The sequence below is a fragment of the Hyperolius riggenbachi genome, chromosome 10, assembly GCF_040937935.1.
Source record: "Hyperolius riggenbachi isolate aHypRig1 chromosome 10, aHypRig1.pri, whole genome shotgun sequence".
In the NCBI taxonomy this organism is placed as follows: domain Eukaryota; kingdom Metazoa; phylum Chordata; class Amphibia; order Anura; family Hyperoliidae; genus Hyperolius; species Hyperolius riggenbachi.
In genome coordinates, this window is record NC_090655.1 from 194,986,034 (window position 1) to 195,009,643 (window position 23,610).

Here is a 23,610-nt window from a genome sequence, read left to right on the forward strand (position 1 = left end):
GGGGTTAGGGTTAGGCACCATGGGGGGGATTTTAGGGTAAGGTAACAGAGAGGTCTTAGGTTTAGGCACCACCAGGGCGGACTTAGGATTAGGCACCACCAGGTGGGGGGGTCCTAGGGTTTTGCAACACCTGGGGGGTTAGGCATCGATAGAAGGAGGATTCTCTGTGAGAATAGAGTTAGGTCTAGCTATAGTAAAATATCGGTAAACATTACCAATATTTTACTCTGGAATCCAGCAGTAGAATATTGTTAAATGTAGTGATATTCTACTAGTGGTAATACCCACTGCCCTTTTATCCAGGCGCCTTTATTTCATGTATGCCCATAAACAGCTGTGGGTTTTCCACAGACCTTCCAATAATGATCTCCAAGGAGGTTTAATAGTGATATCTCCCCCTTAAAGGGATCCTTAAGACTGGGGGGGGGGGGGAATCATTTTTACTCACCTGGGGCTTCTATCAGCCCCCTGCAGCCGTTCCGTGCCTTTGCAGTCACTTGTGGATCCTCCTGTCCCATGCCGCCAGCTAGTTTCGTTTTTGGCCGACAGGCTCACTGCGCCTGCGCAGGCCTGGCCAAGCCTCTCTTTCTTCACGTTCCCATCCACAATACTGTCCTGCCCAGGCTCAGAATGCTATTGCGAATGGGAACGCAAAGAAGACTATGCGTGGCCAGGCCTGTCGGGCCTTTCGGTGAAAAGAAATCCGAGAGTGACTGCGAGGGCACGGGACAGCTGCAGGGGGCTGGTAGAAGCCCCAAGTTAGTAAAAATTATGTTTTTTTACAGGCTTAAGTGCTTCTTTAAGTAGAGACATTAAGGCTAGAGGCAGTTAATACAACTTGTTCTTATAAATGGTTTGACATAATTTAAGGTGGCCATATACTCATCGATTTTCGTATTCAATCCTTTGCAGTGATTGGCCTCAGTGACGGAGCATTGGTCCTGCCTTAGAGAGCATCGGCTCCAATTAAGAAAGGAGCTGGGAGCAGGGAGCTGCTGTGATTGGCGGTCTGGGGCAGCGTTCCCCGCCTGATTGGTAGACCGCCCCCCAAAGGCTTGTTCCTTATTTCGGAGCAGCGAGCGGCATGGCTGAAATGTAACTACCTCCTTACATCAGAGCAGCGATCGGCATGGCTGAAATGTAAATATGTACATAGGATATGGAGACGGGTGGCTGAAATGTAAATATGTACATAGGACATGGGGACACAGAGAAACGGACATAGGAAGGGGGGCACCAGAGGACACAGGGACAGAGGACAGGGGGGACACAAGGACACCAGAGGACAGGGGACACACAAGAAAGGCACAAGGGGGGAATAATAATTGGAGGAAGAGGATCCATAAGATGCCCCTGCACCATGGACGCACCAGGTTTAGTATTTTTTTCCCTTGGTTTTTGTCCTCAAAACCCAGGCACATGTCATAGTCCAGAGTATCATATAATCAGAAAAATACGGTAGTTTGTCTATCCCAACTAACTTCAAGTCAGTCTGAATTTTTTCAGTTAAGTAGGTAATGGCTATTGGTTCCCGTTTATAAGGGAAGATATCTTTGCATATTTGTACTATATAATTGGGTAAAGTGACGTTTAGGGCACAAGACTTTGTGAAGATACTTTTTAGATTTGAAATCTGTCCAAAATCTTTCCGACACTGAATGAAATTGGGAATCAAGATAAGGAGTTGCGTTATAAAGAATAGCATGTAATTTGCAAAAGCATCTTCATCATTTGCAAACAATCATCTTCAATAAAGGTTCTATCATAAGGATGAAGATAATTGGCAAAAGGGGGCACCCCTGCCGCATGCGATTAGACAGGAAGAAACTGATATCTGATAGTAAAGAGTTAGCTTTTTTATGGGAGCTGAAGGTAAGGTATATAGAAATTTTACCAACTGACAGATTTGATGGCCAAATCTTATGCAATGAGGTGTCTCTCCACTATAGTCTCATGCCACTGTGTCAAACGCCTTCTTGGCATCCGTGAATATGAATAATTCCTCCACGAATCGCTGAGAAAGTCAGCAGTAAACATCAGTAGCTTTCTGGGCGTTGTCTTTACCTTCTCTCCCTGGCACAAGTCCCAGGTCTGGTGAGGTCTGTCTAAATTTTTCCTGAGCCATGGCTGTGAGGGAAAGACAATCACACCGCAAACACACCACAAACTGGAAACAAACGAAAGAAACATACGCAGTGGAGGAGGGATGCTGCATGGACAAACACATGGCACTGGATCGAGTTCAGGTGCTGGGTCAGACTGAGTGATGATGACAAACAGCAGAATAATTGTCCCTTTTGTGAAAGTTATTGTGAACAACAAATCTAATGAAATATTTGTTGATTTAGGAAAATCTCACGTATTAGTCACTAGTTACTTAATATGTTAACTAGTTAACAACTAGTGGTCCAGGCAGGTGGATAGTCATTGTGAAGAAGCCCAAACAGACAAACTTTGAAAGTTGCTGTGTGATCGTTCCAACTACATCAGAAGTGATGTATGGTTGCAAATTCCACATTTCCAATTGGAAATCACATTTCCTCATCGCAATACGGAAATAAAGATAGCCGGAACTGTTCGCCGGCGAACAGTATTCTGAGAACGTCCGCTGTTTGCATTCTCTGTGAACATTTGGCGTCTTCGACCTGCCCCCTATACATCATGATGGAGCCAAACTTTGACCCCTTACCTCACAGTCAGCAGACACATACATGGCAGCCAATCAACTAGCTCCCCCTCCTGGACCCCCCACCCCCTATCAAAAAAGCATATTGGCCATATTGGATCAATTCTCTGCTGGCTGCTGACTGTTAGTGAGAGCAGGGTCATACTTGCTGCAGATAGATAGGGAAAGCATTAGCTAGGCCTGTGTTCTTGTTCCTCCACAACCCACTGACACCAGAGCTGTGTGCACACTACTGCTGTTGCTACATTAAGTTGCATGCACAGTACCACTCCAGTGCGTTATTATTTCACTGCATTCTGATAATACTATTGCATTTCTGTGTGTGAGACACTCCACAGCCCACTGACACCCAGAACTGTGCATAATGTGATTTCTGCCCTTTAGGGTTTAAAACCAGACTCTGGGTCAACTCTTTTTTGGCCTGGATACCCCTCTGGCATGTCATAGTCCCAGTGTTAGACCCCTTGAAACAACTTTTCCATGACTTTTGTGGCCAGAAACAGTCTTTGTAGGATTTAAAATTCGCCGGCCCATTGAAGTCTTTGGCAGTTCGCCAGAATTACCTGTTCGCGAACATTTGCAGAAGTTCACATTCGCTGTTTGCGAACCCAAATTTTGATGTTCACGACATCTCTATACGGAAATTGGTAATACCAGTGCGGTAAGCGGATTTCTGCAGAAAACACAGAAATTTTTGCCGCGATTTCCACCACCTTAAAGGAAACCAGAGATGGGAAAATAAAAAAGATTTTATACATACCTGGGGCTTCCTCCAGCCGCATCCGCCTGGCTCGCTCCCACACCGCCGTCCTCCGCTGGCCGCAGCTACAAGAACCGGGTCCCCGCACTGTCATCTGAGCCAGGGCATGCAGGAGAAGTGCGCCCTCTATGCGGCTGCTGGAGAGATACGCAAACAGCGCACTTCTCTTACGCTAAACTGGCTCTGACTGACGGAAGTGCAGGGACCTGGTCATCGTAGCTGCGGGCAGCGGAGGACAGCGGCGTGGGAGCGATCCAGGTGGATGGGGCCAAAGGAAGCACCAGGTATGTATAAAGCCTTTTTCTTTTTCAGCTCTGGTTCACTTTAAACATCAATTTTATAAAGATATTTTTGAAAAAATAAATGTCCTCTTGTTCCCACTCTCCTTCTTAACAGTCTCTTAAGAACAGGGAAAAGATTGGCAGCGCTCAATTAGACTGCAACTGAAATAAAACCAACAGAGGTGTGCAGCTCCCCCCAGGGACTTAAATTACACACCTTGAATACAAATCAGATGCAAAACTATGCACTAAACCCTAATCTAAATAAATTGAATGCAAACTGATACACATGGATGCAGCTAGCCATAAGTAGACTTACATTTTTGTACATCAGAAGACATTGGCAGTGCTTCCAAATACAGGCTGCACCTGAGTTGACCAGCTGTACAGATGTGCAGAGCCCAAGCAAGGATGGTGTGGGACATTACCGAGGATATTGGCATGGGAACATTTTTTAAAGATACAGTAAATATTTATGGTTAATTAAGATTAATAAAGGACTTTTTTCATGGTTGGTTTCATGGTTTTTGTTTCATTTAACCCTTTGTGGAAATGGGTAAGGGGTACTACTCACCCCTATTCCAATTTCTCCTGGGGGAGGGGGTGGGCATCTGGGGGTCCCCTTTCTGAAGGGGACTCCCAGATGCCACCGTAAACCACCCCCAGGGCGTCGTCAGCCCCCACCTCCTCCTGGGGCACATGGGGAAGAGCCCCTTGTCCATGGATTGGTCAAGAGCTCTGAGGTGGTCAAGGGCTCTGGGGGAGAGGGGAAGGCTTGGCCGCCCCTCCCTCCAGAGCCCCCCCCCATACCATGGGCCATGCGGGCTTATATAGCTCAGAGGGCAAAGCCCCACGCTGGCTACCCCAGCCTGCATGGGGGATAAGGGGTTAAAGAGGCTCGGGAGGGGGGGCATCATGTCATTTCCCACACTCTGAACATATATAAAAAAATATACATTTATATACATTTTGATACATTATCTGTCATTTTACTGCATTTAAATCGCAACTTTTTTCCTCAAAATTTAACATTGACACAAAAACTACTAGGTCTTTTTGAAAAAAAAATGATTCTCTTGTTCCCACTCTCCTCCTTTACATACCCTGCAAATTTGTTGTTTCTAGCACCTACAAGGGCTTTGCTATTAACCGCTAAATTCGGCAGCCATTAATGTAAAATGAGGAAAATCCGCATTACCCCATATGCAGTAATTTTAATAAATTTTAAGTCAATCAGAAGACTCAAAATGAATAAGCCAATCAGAGAATGTGGAAATTTCCACCTAAATCTGCATTCTCTGATCGGCTTATTCATTATGAGTCTTTTGATTGTCATAAAATTACTGCATATCAGTAATGCGGACTTTCTGCATTTAACATTACAGTCAATGGCCGCCAACTTAAGCTGTTAATAGCAAAGTCCCCGTAGGTGCTAGAAACACTAAATTTGCAGGGTATGTTAAGGAGGAGAGTGGGAACAAGGGGAAACATTTTCAAAAAGACTTTGTAATTTTGGAGAAAATCGATGTTAAAGGAGTTATCCAGGCTATATAAAGAAAATAAACGCTACTTACCGGGGGCTTCCTCCAGCCCCAAGCTCCCAGGACCTCCCTTGCCGCACCTCTGCCCACAGCCGTTCGCCGGAGCTCCATCCCGGTCCCTGTCGATGACGTCAGAGCGACCTCCAGGTCGCTCTGTACTGCACCTGTGCGAGCGGCGCTGTCAATCACCGCCACGTGGGCTGGAGCGGACTGCACAGTCGCAGTAGTTCTGCGCCTGCGCAGTCCGCTCCGGCCCACGTGGCGGTGATTGACAGCGCCGCTCAGAGCGACCTGGAGGTCGCTCTGACGTCATCGCCGGGGAACAGGACAGAACTCCGGCAAACGGCTGCGGGCAGAGGTGCGACGAGGGTGGTCTTGGGAGCTTGGGGCTGGAGGAAGCCCCCGGTAAGTAGAGTTTATTTTCTTTATATAGCCCGAATAACGCCTTTAAAGTTGGCAGAAATTTCAGTAGAAATATTGGAATGCGGAAATTGGTGGAAGTGGAAAGCGGTAGCAGTAGCGGTAATTGGCACAGGGGAAAGCGGATTTTCCGTGGAGGCTGAAATTGACATGTCCGACCATCCCTATTGCAACTGAACCATCCTCTCAGTGGTCTCCTAAAGGCCAAGTCAGTGGGCATCCAATGCTAAGAGGAAAGGAGCCAAATCAGACTTTACTGATGCTTCCAGGACTTGAGTCACATAGCCACCAACTGCCTTCTCAATGTGAAGATCATGGTCTGTACATTGGCAGATACCAGTGACTTGTTGCATGGCCTGCTTATGGTGCAGAAGTGGAGCCTCACCTAATAAGACAGAAGGCTGGAAAGTGCATGCTCTCTAAAACTCATGAAGTCTAGTTTTCTTAATGGATGAATTAATAAAGGCTCTTATAAATAAAGAAAATGATGAACATCCACTCAGTTAGTGGTGTCTGCATTCATAGGGACTAAAAAACTTACTCTACAGCAGGGGTCTCAAACTCGCGGCCCGCGGGCCATTTGCGGCCCTCGATACAATATTTTGTGGCCCTCGCCGGCAAAAGCTTCCTTATAGTTTGCTTCAGTGCTCCCAAGTAATCCGCCGCATCCCCACCGCTAAACGAGGGCTGCAGAGCCCCCAAATCGCCCCGGGGGCAATCCGCCGGCATTTCCTGGAAGGGGCAGAGCTTTCAGCTTCAGCTCTGCCCCTCCTGACGTCAATCGCCACCACGGATGGCTGCCTCTCCCCGCCCCTCTCTGTGAACGAAGAGTGAGAGGGGCGGGCAGAGGCGGCGATGCGCCGCGATTGTGAAATTCCTTATGCGGCCCAGCCTCATCCTGACTTTGCCTCCTGCGGCCCCCCAGGTAAATTGAGTTTGAGACCCCTGCTCTACAGCCATAACAGAGGTGCACACCCAAGAAGGGACTGCATCCCATGAACTTGGGGTTATACCATTTCTTCTCCACCTGGGGGTACTAGGGCCTACATTGACTTATTGGCACAAAGAAATTCAGAGTGACCAAGGATCATACTGTGTACTGGTGTTTCTTTACCGTGCCCAGGAAACCTTTTTTTTTTTTTTTTTTTGAGAGACACAAGAGTCTATTGAAAGACCAGATATGCAAGGTTACACCTACACACACCCTGAGGTGATGGTTTTAGGCCATTATGTCAGTATTACTGTTGTTAAATTACTTGAATACAGGAAAAGGTACACCCTGCAAGAGAATGGTGGGGGATAGTGTGCACAATCCACAGTTAGAGTTCAAAAGAGAGCGCAGTTGCAGCCACCAAAGATCTGAGCCTTAAGGTGCCCATTAACTATACAATATTTTCCTCAGATGCGATCTTTCAAGCAGATTTGTGGGATCGAAAGTATTCTGAAGGTAATTATTGATTGTTACCATAAGCAGTTCAATTTTACATATGGTTTCGATTGAGTTGTGGTCCTATGTGCTCGATTGTGCGTGATCAAAGAATAACACATTTTCTTTTTTATTACAAATTGATGGAAGGAAATGGTTTTAGAAATGATCAGAAGCTAATGACGATGAGGTACTGCAGAATACTATGGTAACATGCAATACTGTATTACTGTGTGTCTGTGGCAAATTTTGCATTGGAAAGTTTTCGAAGTTTAGAGCTGTGGAAATATCTATTCAGAAGATTGCTCTAATAGATCTGCTGTTGAGAACATAGGGTGCCACACATGATACAATAAAATGATATTATCTTACAGCAATTCAATAAAAACATTGTTGTACAGTAAAAAAAAAATTCTTTTTCGTTCGATCAAATTTTCCTGGTTTTTTTTTTCTATACAAGTTGATCGGGAGTGGTGAATTTTTCTGATCAATTTTTAAGAAAATTGAATGGTGTAAGGTAGATTGTCAATTTATTACTGTATAGACCCAAGCAATGTTTTTAGATTATTCAGTATTTTTTTTTCATAATTGGGAAAAAAATGAGCATGCTATATTGGTCATATTTTTTCAAGTGTTACAATCATTCAGAAAAATTGATTGTAATTCTTGAATTTAATTTTTTTTTTACAAAAATTGTGTGGTGTGTGGCTACCTTATGTCTTCACACAGAAACACATATACAACTTTGTACAGAGGCACAGAAAGAATATGTTGACGCTTTATAAATAAATAATAATAACAATAATATACTGTATACACACAGAAATACAGTATTCAGCATTTTTAATCCTGCCTATATGTGGTCAAATTACCCTCTGCTATTACCTTATTTTCAACTACATTCCCTGCATTGTGTTAATAATTAAAATTTCAGAATAAGATGATTTAAATCTAATATAATCCAATGGTAATTGTCGACTGATCCCATCAACGGTTTGATTTGTGAACTTTTTCACTTTAGATACGACTGTCAAATCCAACATTTGGATCGATAAAATTCTTCAAAACAGTCAAGCAAAGAATCATTTGACCTTGACTTTCTCCACGTGTGGTGTGATTTTCTGCACAATTCGAACACATAAATCAGATAAAATGATCACATTCGTGGAAAAATTGTACCGTTAATAGGCACCTCTACAGTTAACAAGTCACTGTCTTCTATGACATGGGTCACACATGTCTTTCAGTTTTCTACACTTTTCAGAAAACTGAAAGACAAGTGTGACTCCTGCCTTACAGCAACTAATGTAATTTATAGAGAAAACTGGCAAATTGTGCAACATGTCAATTTTTTTTCTGCATGCAAAATCTGCATTCAAATGTGACCTAGCCCATTGATTAACATGAGTTCTCAACAGAAATCAGTTTTTCTGTGCAGAAAACGTGCACGAAAACCGCACAAAAGAACTGAGCAGGTGAGGCTGAAGCCTGGTACTTATTTTCAATTATGATTCGCCAATCACTGACCAATTTTACCACCTGCACGTAGTATGAGGTTTTACCTACACAATCTGTTCATAGTATTCAATATCTGTTGTTGACCCTCATACTACATGGAGGTGGTAAAAATGACCAGTGATTGGTCAATTAAAACTGAAAGTGTGTACCATGCTTTAAGGTGCATACACATATCCAATTTTGATTGACTAATTTTACCACCTCCATGTAGTATGCGAGCTTACGTACAAACTTAGTATTCAAAATCTGCAGACCCCATACTACATGGAAGTGGTACAATTGGCCAATGGTTGGCCAATCAAAATTGGATGAGTGTATCAAGCTTGGTACACACTTTCAATTATGATTGGCCAATCACTGACCAATTTTACCACCTCTATGTAGTATTAGGATTTATCTAATTCTAGACAATCTGCTCATAATATTTAACCACTTGAGGACCACAGTCTTTCTACCCCTTAAGGACCAGAGCCTTTTTTTCCATTCAGACCACTGCAGCTTTCACGGTTTATTGCTCGGTCATACAACCTACCACATAAATGAATTTTACCTCCTTTTCTTGTCACTAATACAGCTTTCTTTTGGTGCTATTTGATTGCTGCTGTGATTTTTCGTTTTTATTATATTCTTCAAAAAGACGTGAATTGTGACAAAAAATGATTTTTTTAACTTTCTGTGCTGACATTTTTCAAATAAAGTATAATTTCTATATACATTTTTGTCCAAATTTATTCTGCTACATGTCTTTGATAAAAAAAAAACATTCAGTGTATATTTATTGGTTTGGGTAAAAGTTATAGCGTTTACAAACTATGGTGCCAAAAGTGAATTTTCCCATTTTGAAGCATCTCTGACTTTTCTGACCACCTGTCATGTTTCATGAGGTGCTAAAATTCCGGGATAGTATAAATACCCCCAAATGACCCCATTTTGGAAAGAAGACATCCCAAAGTATCCACTAAGAGGCATGGTGAGTTCATAGAAGATTTTATTTTTTTGTCACAAGTTAGCAGAAAATGACACTTTGAAACAAAAATAAAACAAACAAAAAAAGTTTCCATTTCTGCTAACTTGTGACAAAACAAAAAAGAAATCTGCCACGGACTCACCGTGCCCCTCTCTGAATACCTTGAAGTGTCTACTTTCCAAAATGGGGTCATTTGTGGGGTGTGTTTACTGTCCTGGCATTTTGGGGGGTGCTAAATTGTAAGCACCCCTGTAAAGCCTAAAGGTGCTCATAGGACGTTGGGCCCCTTAGTGCACCTAGGCTGCAAAAAGGGTCACACATGTGGTATTGCCGTACTAAGAAGAAGTAGTATAATGTGTTTTGGGGTGTATTTTTACACATACCCATGCTGGGTGGGAGAAATCTCTCTGTAAATGAGATTTTTTTGATTTTTTTTTACACACAGTTGTCCATTTACAGAGAGATTTCTCCCACCCAGCATGGGCATGTGTAAAAATTTCCCCCCAAAAACACATTATACAACTTCTCCTGAGTACGGCGATACCACATGTGTAACACTTTTTTGTAGCCTAGGTGCGCTAAGGGGCCCAACGTCCTATGAGTACCTTTAGGATTTCACAGGTCATTTGGTTTCCAAACTACTCCTCACGCTTTAGGGCCCCTAAAATGCTAGGGCAGTATAGGAACCCCACAAATGACCCCATTTTTAAGACACCCCAAGGTATTCTGTTAGGAGTATGGTGAGTTCATAGAAGGTTTTATTTTTTGTCACAAGTTAGCGGAAATAGATTTTTACAGTTTTTTTTTATACAAAGTATCATTTTCCTCTAACTTGTGACAAAAAATAAAATCTTCTGTGAGCTCACCATACTCCTAACGGAATACCTATGGGTGTCTTCTTTCTAAAATGGGGTCACTTGTGAGGTTCCTATACTGCCCTGGCATTTTAGGGGCCCTAAAGCGTGAGGAGTAGTCTAGAAACTAAATGCCTCAAAATGTGTGAATAGGACGTTGAGCCCCTTAGCGCACCTAGGCTGCAAAAAAGTTTTACACATGTGGTATCGCCGTACTAAGGAAAAGTAGTATAATGTGTTTTGGAGTGTATTTTTACGCATACCCATGTTGAGTGAAATATCTCTGTAAATGGACCAATGTGTGTAAGAAAAACAAAAAATTGTCATTTACAGAGATATTTCTCCCACCGAGCATGGGTATGTGTAAAAATACAAATCCCTAAGCAAGCTCATTTTTCTCTTGGATATATCATAATGGTACATGCTAGGCTGGATTCAGCATGTAGCATTGTAGTGTGTTGTGTTGGTGGTATAATGGTTAGGATAGCAGCCTACCACGCGGTAGGCCTGGGTTCGATTCCTGGCCAATGTATGTGAGTTGGCTTTAAACATCCTACAAATCCCTAAGCAAACTCATTTTTCTCTTGAATATATCATAATGGTACATGTGAGGCTGGCTTTAGCATGTAGTGTTGGTGGTGGTATAGTGGTGAGGAGAGCTACCTACCAAGCACTAGACCTGGGTTCGATTCTCGGCCAATGTATGCAAGCTGGCTTTTAAAATCCTACAATTCCCTGGAAGACAAGACCCTCCTCCGGAGGAGGAAAAGGGAGGAGGCAGAGAGGGAGAAGGGAAGAGAGAGCTGTTGTGGGGTGCAATATAAGGAATAACAATCAGCCAGAAGCAAGCTAACAAGCCTAACTAAGCGCTCCCTAGCAGAGTCTGTCAGCAGCTGTCCCTTAACTAACGTACTGTAGGCAGACGAGTGAGTAAAACGGCTGGAGAACCTTGCCTTTTATAAGGGGGGGAGGAGGCTCCAGGAGTGAGTGTAATCTGATTGGAGATAATGTGCCTGCAGACTGTGATGTAGAGGGTCAAAGTTGACCTTAATGGAGCATTATGGGGCGAAAAGAACTTCCGCAAAAGTTTGCCTTTGCCGGCAAACGCAAACCACCTAAATTTGCCTGGAACCGTTCGCCGGCGAACCGTTGGGGCCATCTCTAGTGATGGTATGCTGAGTGGTGTGCTCCTCTCTAGTTGGTTTAATTGAGGTATTTTATTATGGGTCAAGTTTACATAAACTAATAAATCTTAATTCGTCTAAATCAGTAGCTTGCAGCTATTTTTTGTATTCTGATCAAATTCGGGTAACTGTACAGGTGACTGGCAATTGGCCTGTTGATGTTCCACAGAAATCTAACAGCGTCTCCTGTCCTGCTGTTGCCAGTAACAGCAAGGTACCATGGAATATTAGAGAGATTACACAGCACACCATGGTGAATCTGTAACAATTGGTACCAATATGTTAGAAACATCTGGATAGGTAAAAATCCGACTTACCTTCCCACTAATCTCAGAGGTCGAGGACCGTATCGATCCATCAATATACCCAAGGGAAGTGTTGCTGCACTAAGTAAAAAAGATCCAATTGTAAATCCTAGATTGAGCATCTCCTCCTGAGCAGTGCAAGTCAGCCAGGGCTGAGGTAGCGAAGCATTTATTGCTATTTTATTGATAGTTGCATTATCCTCGGTGAAGTTCGACTCTGTAACCAAAAAGACATCCTGTAAATTGGGAATATTTACAAACTAAAAACAAAAGCTGTCATACAAATGAGCACAAACCAAGCATCTGTATGTCAACAAAGAACACAAGCATGCACGGCACCTATTGCAATATGTTTAGGAGCGCTGCCTCTCAAAGTAAAAAATAAAAACGAGGAAGCGATACACATTCACTAAAAGTTTGGGGTGTTCACATCATTGTGGGGACCCCCCCCCCCCCAACATACAATCACAGTAAAAAGTCATCTTTCTTTGCGGAGTCAACAGTACGGTATGCTTAGAGCAGCCCAGTCCAAAATGTTATATGCATCAAAGCAGCAAGTTCTAAATAAACTAAATCCATCCAGCTTGCACTGGAGGAAAACCTCTTGCAGTAACGCACCATCCAGGAAGACCAACTATTGGGTCAATGGGTGCCTTGGGACAGTTACCGGGTCATCCCCCACCTCCCTGGCACTCTTTGATTCCTTTTCAGATTCTGTCAGAATCCTGACCTTCCATGATCAGTAAATGGGAACAGCTTTCCCCAAACCTGATCCCAGTGCCTGTGATGAATGAAAGCCAGCTTCAGGGAGACATCAGCTTTTTTTTTTTTAACAAAGTGAAAGTAAACACTTACACTTACTACTTCCGTTTACAGTTTACAGTACTCGGGAATTAAGTGTAGCACCATCTTGTGGCCAAAAAGTAAAAATGCACCTCCATACACTATCTTATACAGAAATACATACATTTTTAATAATTTTTATCCCCTCACACCCACCCACCTGACCACGTAAGGACCACAGGCTTACACCCCCCCCCCCCCCTAGTGACCTGGTTAATTTTTACTATTCAGTGCTCTGCAGCTTTAACAGCTCACTGCAGAGCGTTAGGCGGTCCTGGTGGGGAAGCCACTCTGCGTCCGCCAATCTGCGTTAGGTGATCACAGAGTGTTTAAAATGCATTAAAAAAAAATTATAATTCTTAGCAAACAGTAAAACCCAAAGAAAGTCTAATTTGTGGTGAAAAATATATATATATAGATCATTTTGGTGTGATAAGTAACAATAAAGTTATTGGCGAATGAATGGGACGATCTTAATGTGAAAGTTGCTATGGTTTTAAAGGGGAAAATATATTTTTTAATACATTTCCAAGCAAAAAAAAAATCACTCAAAATAAGTGGTTTTCTTAGCTTTGATGTTACTTATCTCGCTTTTTGTTAATACTTGTTTTGGTTGTTGGATGTTTAAAAGATTTTATAGCTAAAATAAAACAAAAATAAGAAAAGCTAAATCATGAGATAAGAAAAGGGGGTATATTCTCTAAACTCTGGTAAACTTGCGTTATATATACAAGGACTACGTTGCCATCTGTGTAACAGACAACATACCGGTAATTGTTGCAAGTACATGAGTGATGCAAATTATGTAACCAGTGAATGCCTGGTACACTTAATGTGTGCTTCTTAGGCCCCGTTCACACTGCACGCGTTTCCAGCCGCGTTTTGGAAACACGTGCAGGTGGCCGACACGCACGACATCAGACATTGCATGCAGTGCAATGTCTGATGTTCACACTGCATGCGTTCCGGACCTGTGCGGTCCGGGAACGCATGCTGCACGCATTTTTTGTAAAAACGCGTGGCTGTCCCATTCACTTTTCAGTGATGGGATCAGCCACGCAACGCATACGAACGCGGATGGCGTGCGTTCGTACGCGTTGCGGTCCGCATGCGTTGCGGTCCGCGATCTGCAGTCTGAACGGGGCCTTAGGGCCCGTTTCCACTATTGCGAATTCGCATAGCCAATACAAGTGGATGGGACTGTTTCCACTTGTCAGGATTCCTTTGCATTTTTCTGTGCAGAAAAAATCTGCACGGCAGAGCCTTCAGAATTCGCATACCGCTATGCGAATCGCATACAATGTATTTAATAGGGAATTCGCATGCGGTATTGATATGCAAATTTTCATGCAAATTCGCATACGATTTCGCATGGATTCAATGGAAAAGCACACAGGCACTGCCATGGTTAAATTCGCATACATCGTCATCCATGCGAAATCGTATGAGAATTTGCATGAAAATTTGCATATAAACGCATGCGAAATTTGCCTTCGCATGCAAATTTTTACCGCGGCGAATCCCACCGCACAAGTGGAAACGGGCCCTTACACATGTAAAGTTTACACTTTAGCTCTTTGATCCTTCCTAGCACACCCCTGGTCCACAAACTAACCATTGAGGAAAATTATAGCTCCTCCAAGACCTATGCCTGGAGTCCTGTACTATATAAATATATACTGTATGTGGGAGCAGCATTCATTTGTGAGAGTCTAGTGATTTCTTTCTCTATACAGAATGTGACTTGATCCTATATGGTGTGCAGAGCTTCTTATAGCTACATACACATGTGGCTGACTTCTGGCTTTGACTATAACATGTGCAAAAGTTTTAGGTGGGTACAAAATAATACTGAAAAGTAACAATGCTATCATAAAAACAATTCTACTTGTTTATTCAATTTAAAAAGCCAAGAGAGCTAATAGAAGAAAAATCAAATCAAAGCAATATTTGGTAATTTGGTAGAATTATACCATTAAATTGTCTTAAAAGAAAAATAAAGTTTAGTCTTTTTCTTTTGAGTTAGCCAATAAATGGTGTCATCGTGTTTTAAAACGTCTTGCTTTTACTGATGACTAACACAGTACAATACTCTACTGGTAAATCGGTATTTGGTGTGAGTAACCTTTGCCATAAAAACAGCTTCAGTTCTTATGGATGCTTATCGGTTCTTATGGGATTATAGTCTGGTAAAACTGGCTATTCATAAACCTAACAGATGTTAATGTTCATAATTTTACATGTAGGTTGAAAACAGTTAAATGAAACAAAAAACAAAGCTGTACCCGAGGCTTAAAACTGGTTGAGGAATATCCAAACTCTGCTACCAAGGTGAGGTTGTATGTCACAAGTCACACACTGTGACTATGGCAAGACTGAGAACAACAAGGTAGCTATTGTTCAACAGCAAGGTCTCTCCCAAGCAAAGATTTCATTGCCAATTGGGGTTTTGAGATGTGTTGTTAAAGCTCTGTTGCAGAAGCACAGTGGCCAATGTCAGAGAAAAGACACAATGGCCCCTATGCAATTCACTTTCTCACCTTAGTTTTCTTCTGGGAGATCATTTTTCAGCTTCTTTTTCTAATAACTTTTCAGCATTTTATAATTGAAAAAAGTACTAAAAAGTAGGCGAAAATGTACTTTCAAAATTATTTTGAGTATTTTCTTGCTTGCTTGCTGGTGGCTTAAAGAGACTCTGTAACAAAATTTTCATCCTTATTTCTTCTATCCTATAAGTTCCTATACCTGTTCTAATGTGCTCTGTCTAACTGCAGCCTTTCCTAATTGCACAGTGGCTGTATTATCTCTGTTATATGATCTAATCTTCGCTCCTCTGTCGGCTCTGTCGGGCTGAGGCAGTCAGGCTGGAATGTGCTGTGCTGCTTGTGATTGGATAGAAGCTATACACACCCTCTCCAGGCCCCCTGCACACTCTGTATGACTCACACACCGAGCTATTCTCAGGCTATCACTTGCTATGTCTTTTGTTTGTAAACACTGAATAAAAATGGCAATTACAAGCCAGGATTGCAGCAGGGAGTGGCAGAAACAGCACAGAGGGGCCCAGGAGAACATAAGGAATAGAATGGTATGCTTTTTATTGTAAGAATTTTAGAGTACAGATTCTCCTTAAAGGGCTCTTTATTGGCAAGGTATGAAAATGTCTCCTATAAGAAAAAAGAAAAGGTGAATTTAATAAGGGCCAATATGCAGGGCCGGATTTACCATATCGTTCTGTAGGCACACGCCTACAAGTGCCTGATGATGGAAAGGCAAATCACTCCCCTCCTCTAGTGCCTTCCGCCCTCCTTCCCTATGCAGAATTCTGATTAAAGTGTAAATGAGAGGTGACTCACCCAGCTCTCTGCATTCCACTGATGAGATCTCCCTTTAGTCTGGGACACCACTCGCTACTTAATACTGGGGGTACCTCTGGCTACCTACTGCTAAGGGACACCTGTAGCTACCGATGACGGACAAGGGAATTAAGGGAGAAATGACAGCTAAGCCAGCCAGCACACTTGCGATGTGGTTCGGTGGGGGTTTGTAGGTTCAGGGTGAGCGAAGTTTAGGAGGCCAGGACATTTGCCTATAGGCTCCTGTGATATAAATCTGAACCTGCCAACAACATGCTTACTTTATTTTGAAACCAATAGATATCCAGCAGAGCCATAAGCTCAGAAATGGCAGAAACCTGTGCAACCTAGGTACATCTATTTTTTGGAGCTGTCTGACCGAAAGGGATTTTCAATGAAGGACTCTGGCCACAAAGTCATACCTCCAATGTAGAAATAAGGTCAAGTGAAAAAAAAACTTTGCATTAAACATATAAGAACTGGAGTGAAAAAAATGTCAGCAGGTGCTTTAGACCGATGAGTAAAATCTGAAATACTTGGCTGTAGTAGAAGGCAGATTTTGTGCTTAAGGGCTGGAGAGTGGTACATATCTGCAGGTAACAGTGAAGCATCGTGGAGATATCTTGCAAGTTTGGGTCTGCATTTCTGCAAATCGAGTTAAGAATTTGATCAGGACTAATGGTGTCGGCAATGCACATACTTATTCATCATGTAATATCATCATGGAGGTGCCTTAGTGGCTGCACAGAGCTCTGATCTCAACAGAATCAAGGGTGTCTGGGATTACAAGAAGAGACAGAAGGTTATGGGGCAATCTACAATCACAAACAAATACATGTATGTGGTCAATCTCCAAAATATTTTGAACAACCTACCTGCCAAGTTCCAAGAATTTATACTTTTTGAAGGCAAAGGGAAGTCACTCCAAACACTGGTTTGAATTAGAATACCTTACTGTTTATTACTTTGCATTGAAAATGAATAAAAATACAAGTTTAATACTTCTGTTTGTGAAAGCATTGTTAGTTAACATTATTCTTGCACACTTACTTTTTTAAAGAGCTATCCATTTTTCCTAGAGCAAGTTATTTTATATACAAAGGCATGCCAGCATCAGACGTTTTCCCTGGGATCCAGCCCCCTCCAACAATAACCACACGTTTAGCCAGTATAACAGGAAGCTCCACTCTCACAAATGTAACACAATATCCCTTCCGATCCCCCATTTCAAGGACTGGAATTTTATGTCCCCATTTTCTCCTAAGTTTTTTCCTAGGTGATATTTTCACACCTTGAAACCTTATCAATAAAATGTCCTTTAAGCCACCAGCATGGAAGAAAATACTGAAAATAATTTTGATAAAAAAGGATTACCCAGAATAATAGCACCACTCTGCATTCAAAGGGTATTTAGTACATCTTTAGTATATCTAAATTGCATGCCATATGAATACTAGACAATTAGGAACAATTAAAAACAACCTCAGTCACTGATCCAAGCCTATGCCAATAAGAAGCAATATATCAATAAATCAATTATAATTGTAATGAAAAACATGGGATATCAACATATATGTAACCTGCACACAGTCTAATTAGGCTGTGTAGCAGTGTATGAACCCGGGTTCAGACAGGTGCATAAAACAGTGTGCAAGAACATGCAATAAATAACCATCAATAAATGCAAAACCGAGTTAATTCAATCATACATAAAAAAATCACATAGTGCAAAGATAGCAAACTGTTATATAAAGTGCTAATGGAAAAGTGCTATTGCTATAAATATAATGCTGGCAGGTAGCATAAATGTGCAATAAAAGTGTATATATACTTCACACAGGTATAGGACAGGGACCAGGAGTGGATCAGGTGCAAGCGGGGTATCAGCAATAAGCCAGGGTGGGCGAGTCCACCAGTTCTGTGGGCGTCACCCCGCTTTGTCAAGGCCGAGAGCCTTTGTCAAGACCGAGACATAATTTTGATAGTACATTTTCCCCTTCCTTGTTGGGACAATTTCATTTTCAAAGGGTTGAAAAGTTACTTTGAAGAGAAGATAAATTGTTATCTCCTAGGGGCCCAGATCTCTCACTCACCTGTGCATAGCTCTGAATAAAATCCTTCCTGTTGGAGCATGATAAGCAGTGAGCCCCATCCAAACAGAACCGCTGAAAAGAAGAGATTCTCAAGTATTGCTGTGCAAGCAATCCACCACCGGCGGGCAAATGCAGTTTGTAGTGAAGGTGCCATCAGTGCAGACAATGGATGAACCTTTTTCTTGTACCTGAAAGGAAAATATATGGATTGTTACTTCTATGACTCACTTTCTCTTCACAAGTATGTGGATGTTTAGGTATTCTTGCTTGAGTCATATCTGTAGAATGAAAAAAATGAACAGCCTGATTTGAATTTTCTGCTGAGGATTCCTACTGACTCAGAGGAATGGATTCATACACCCTATGGTGATGCTCCAGGTTAGTGTGTACCAGGGATGAACTTTGCTTGCTTGCCTGAGCTTACTTCATAAGAGCACACTGTCTGGTTTGGCAGCTATGTATGTGGCTACACCATATGTCTATGAGAACTCCTGCTACTACTTGTCCTTGAGCAGTTTTCACTACTGTCATTTTACATTCTAGGAGAACTCATAGAGAAGAATGTGATTTGTTTGATCAGCTGATAGATTTGCAGAGCTCAGATTTGCTGTGATCACATCCTGATTTAGCGCATGATCATGACTAGCAAATCAGAGACTTACCTATCTATCACCTGACCAAACTGATCACATGTTTCTCCAGGAGTTCTCCTAGACATGACCAACACTATTACTGGACTGTTGATATCCTGATTATTGTTGAAACTTTGCCATACATTCATCCTTTGTTAGTCCAGCAGAGTTTAGGCATATTTGGCTCATATGCTTTACACTCATTCTACAGTATATATACATACTAGGTCCATGTCCACGTGTCTCCCATCCTTCCCTTTTCCCCCTTTCATTCTTTTGTTTAACTTATTTTTTATTTTAAATTAGAATAATAAAGGTTATATACATTTTAGATGATTTTCCACATGTGTCCCTTTTTGCCTTTTCATTTTACAGTACTAAAATGCAGTCTAAAGATAGCAAGTAAGCAAGCTGGAAGACTACAAGTACATTGGTGTAACTTGTAACTAAGCACACACAGTTTTAACCTATCTAGATCTATAACAGTCCTACACAGCACATAAAAAACTCTAGGGCACCTTCATAGCAGCAATACTATGCTGCAATTCGTGGCTCTGGCTCAGCATCTCCCTAAAGTTGGCCACACACTGGTCGATTTGCCATCAGAACGACCAACAGATAGATCCCTCTCTGATCGAATCTGATCAGAGAAGGATTGTATGGCTGCCTTTACTGCAAACAGATTGTGAATCGATTTCAGCATGAAACAGATCACAATCTGTGAAGCTGCTGCCGCCCCCCCCCCCCCCCCCCCTCATACATTACCTGATCCGGCCGGCGCGAGCCCCCTGGTCTCTGCTGTCTTCTTCTCCGCTGGTTTCCGGACCGGCTGGCTTCACTTCATGTCCGAGGAAGTTTAAACAGCAGAGGGCGCTCTACTGTTTAAACTTCCTGCCGGGACAGGAGGTTCAGTGAAGCCTGCTGGACTCGGAGCCCAGTGAAGAAGAAGACAGCGGAGACCGGGGGGACTCGCGCCGGCTAGAGCAGGTAATGTATTGCCGCTGTATTGGGTCGGTCGTCGGGTATTCAAACGCCGCTATCAACGCACTCCCGACCCACCGGCAATCGAGCAAAATCTTCCGCATGGACGGATCGACGGGATAGGATTGATTTCGGATGGAAATCGGTCTTTCTGTCAGCGTTTGCGCAAAGATTTCACTGCAGATTCGATCACAGTGATCAAATTTGCTGTATATCGGCGGGAAAATCGTTAGGTGTATGGGTTCCTTAAGTTCCCCTTGTAATGTAACAAGTAATTAAGTTCCCCTTGTAAAGTCTGAAGTGATTTGTTTAATGTGACATGTGAAGTTAAGCTTACACAAACATTGGAAGCATTAACTGAATTGCATATTAATGGTGAGGAGACAAAGACTGCAGCAAGCCTGTTATCTCTTGGAATTGCACCAGTTTCCTTATCTGTTTTTATCTCATTAATTTACTCTCCTTATCTGGTTTATCTAAGGAATTATCTCCCCTTATCTGTTTAGCTCATTAACTCTCTTCTTAAGGTGTGTACACACGCACTACAGAAGCCAACGACGGGTCCGTCGGACCCTCCCGCTGGGCGGACTTTCAGCAGACAGTAGTGCATGTGTACGCACTGCCGGCGGACTGATAAGGCTGTTCCTGAACGATCCGCTGAGCGCTACACATGCACTACTGTTTGCTGAAAGTTTGCCCAGCGGTTGGCTTCTGTAGTGCGTGTGTACGCACCTTTAAATGTATACCGAAGTGAAAATAAACTGATGAGATAAAATTTTTGTATTTAACCTCCTTTCCCTAATGCCTGTTATGCTGGGAATACATGGTTCGTTCTTGAGCCATTTAGATGGCTCGATAGATAATTTCCGACATGTCCGATCTCCCGCTCGACCGTTTCGCCGCACGATTTGTGATAGAAGTGAATGGAAAAAGATAAGAAAAATGAGCGGAAGATAAGAGAATCGACTACAGAATCGAGCAGAGAAACGATCAAATGGGAGAATCAAGTATGCCCAGCATTAAACAGGATGCAACTTTCCATCAGATTGGCGGTCGAATCAATTATTTCCTGACAAGTCCGATCTGATTTCCAATCGTTTTACTGATCTATTTTCTATAGAAGCGTATGTAAAATCGATCAGAAAAACGATCGGAAGTAAGATCAAACCTGTCTGCAATAATAGTCATAGATTCAACAACCAATCTGACGGAGAATTGCATTGTGTATACCAGGCATACAAATTACTTTTTTTAGATATCCCACAGTAATATTTTAAATTTACATCTGCTTTTTAAGTTTTTACTGTTTCATTGTCTCTGCTCAATGACTCATTCATTGAAGTATGCCAGAGCTAAAATCTATGAATTACTGACCCTTTTTATATTTTTCCTGCTCTCAGAAACCATTTTCTGCCAGAAAAATGTTTTATGACTTTAATTCCTTATCAATGGGGGTTAGGGATGGTCAGGAATGCTGATTTCTAAATCCAATGAACTTCCGCTTTTTGAAAAGTGGCTTTCCCATTTCTATGGGATTCTGATTTCTACCACACAGAACACATCAATTTTCAACAGATTTCAACAGATTTCAGAATGAAAGCTATTGAATATCGATCAAACTTCAGCATTGCACTGCTTGATGCTTGATGCAGTGCAAGTCTTTGGGCCATCAATCTACAACCACTCCAATCAATAGTCTGGTCTGATCAATACTTCGTCGGTAAGAAGAATCAATCGAAATTACAATCGATCTAACGTGTTGTGCATTATATTTTCTGGCACATTCTATCTGAAGATATGAATGGTACAATTAAAGCATGTATAGCCAGCTTAATTGGAAATCATTCATGAGATACATTTCATATCAGCATTTCTAATTTACTCTAAAAGATTATTTACAGCATAAAATCTACTTCTTCTGTATCAGAACAGCATTCAAACAATTAAACACAGCTCTGTCTTCCCCAATGAAAAGCTTCCTGTCTCAAGAGGTAATAACATTATATTTTGTTTACATTCCTTTGTCTGCTACAATTAGTATACATTCCTAGTTGAGCTGCAAATGAGCTCTATCTGCTGTAGAAGCAGAGAGCTGAGAAGTGATCCCTTGATAGATTTTAATATATACAGCAGCTATGCAATAAAATGCAATGGCAGCTTTCAGACCAGATAAACGGTACTTTGGGAACTTGTAGTTTGTAAAAAGACTAAATATTACTCATGCACAAAAGCAAATATGGATGGTAACTGTATAGATACTAAAAAGTAGGAAAACTCATTTTTATTGAATGTTATGTGAGAATGTTATACCACTTTAAAGCTTGCATTATGAGCCTTCTTATTTAGTCATAAAATACACTGTTTTTACAATTTCTTCCTCTCCATACAATGCTGTTGGCTATTACCACGTCATTTTTTTCCTGCAAAATCATGATGAATATTTTTCCTGTAGTTGAGCTTTCAAGTATCAGTAAAGCAACTGAAAGTGATCCATAGAGATAATTTAGCCATCGAAGCTAAACAAAATTAGATGTTCATTAACTGTTCTACCTGTATGTCCGATGAAGTTTAGTCATAGCTGTCAAATTCCAATCCTGCCGCAGGATTAGAATTTGACAGATTCCTGCCTGCACTATTGTTAAGCCTGGCTGTACCAAAAACAATTCCATGCATGATCTCTGTAGTACTTGGCAAATATAGGAAATTCTGATTATTTGGCACAAATCAAAGGAATTCCCATTTTGCTGAGTTTCTTCTTTTCAATATGGATGGTCAGTTCTGAGTTGATGGAGGATTGAGCACATTTTGTATGGGGATTTATGCTGCTTGAGAATGGACCTATCGAATCACACCTCAACTTTGTCCAAGTTAAAGCTGTGCAAATTTGCATATAAAATCCTGCATCAAAATGGGATTGTTTGCATCATATTAACCATCCCTACTTTGCATCCCCCTTACCTGCAGTCCTGGACAGCTCATTGTGACAATTTTTGAAGAGATTTACAAAAGATTTTGTAATAACAACAACAGCAATAATAATAATAATTTATTATTATTAGTACTATTATTATTAGCATTATTATTTATTTATTTTTTGCAACATGAATAACACGACTATAAGAATTTGCATGAATAATGGTTTATATTTGCAGAGTGAGGAATACATTCATCCAAAATGCAGTGTTATTATACATTGTCTGTCTCACAATCCTGTCTGTTTGCACCTGTTTAGCAAATCCTTGCCATGATGTAACAGCTACGATAATCTCCCCAGTCCCCATATGTGTCTTGAGAGTTGTATGCATGGTCAGGCTGGCCAGTCATTAGTAGTTAGTGGCGTAACAGATGGGAGAGATTGCACCATCCCCATGTGGCTGTAACTAGATCTTAACTTCCCTAAATTCCTAGCATCTCTCTCTGTCATACGCCTACCATTTTTTCTCCAAAGGGAATTGACCGTAGTTTGTGTTCATTCATTCAGTTATATAATTCTATATAATTATAGTCTTATAATTCATTCTTTTTTTTTTTTTTTTTTTTTTTTGCACTACCAATTAGTTGCTATAGAATAAGATTGTTGAGAGTATCACTGCATTCATAAAAAAACAAAACAGTAAATCAATTCTGAATTGTAGCACATGAATATTTACATTTAAGAAGGAAGTTGTCACAAGAGGAAATGTAGTGATAATAGCATGATTAATAGAATTGCTTATTTTTTTTTACAATATTCATTTATAGATTATTTAGTCTGTGTTTTTGC

At 41.5% G+C, this 23,610-nt stretch overlaps 1 protein-coding gene across 1 annotated transcript in view; it reads right to left on the reverse strand.

Moving 5' to 3' along the window:
• SLC43A1 (solute carrier family 43 member 1) overlaps positions 1–23,610 on the reverse strand; it is a 113,558-nt gene that overhangs the window by 81,611 nt on the left and 8,337 nt on the right. Inside the window, exons 2-3 of the mRNA XM_068258184.1 lie at positions 18,235–18,422; positions 11,955–12,159 (exon numbers count right to left, since the gene is read on the reverse strand). Coding sequence (XP_068114285.1) covers positions 11,955–12,159; positions 18,235–18,388 — 359 coding nt within the window. The 5' untranslated portion in view covers positions 18,389–18,422. The remainder of the gene's footprint in view (positions 1–11,954; positions 12,160–18,234; positions 18,423–23,610) is intronic.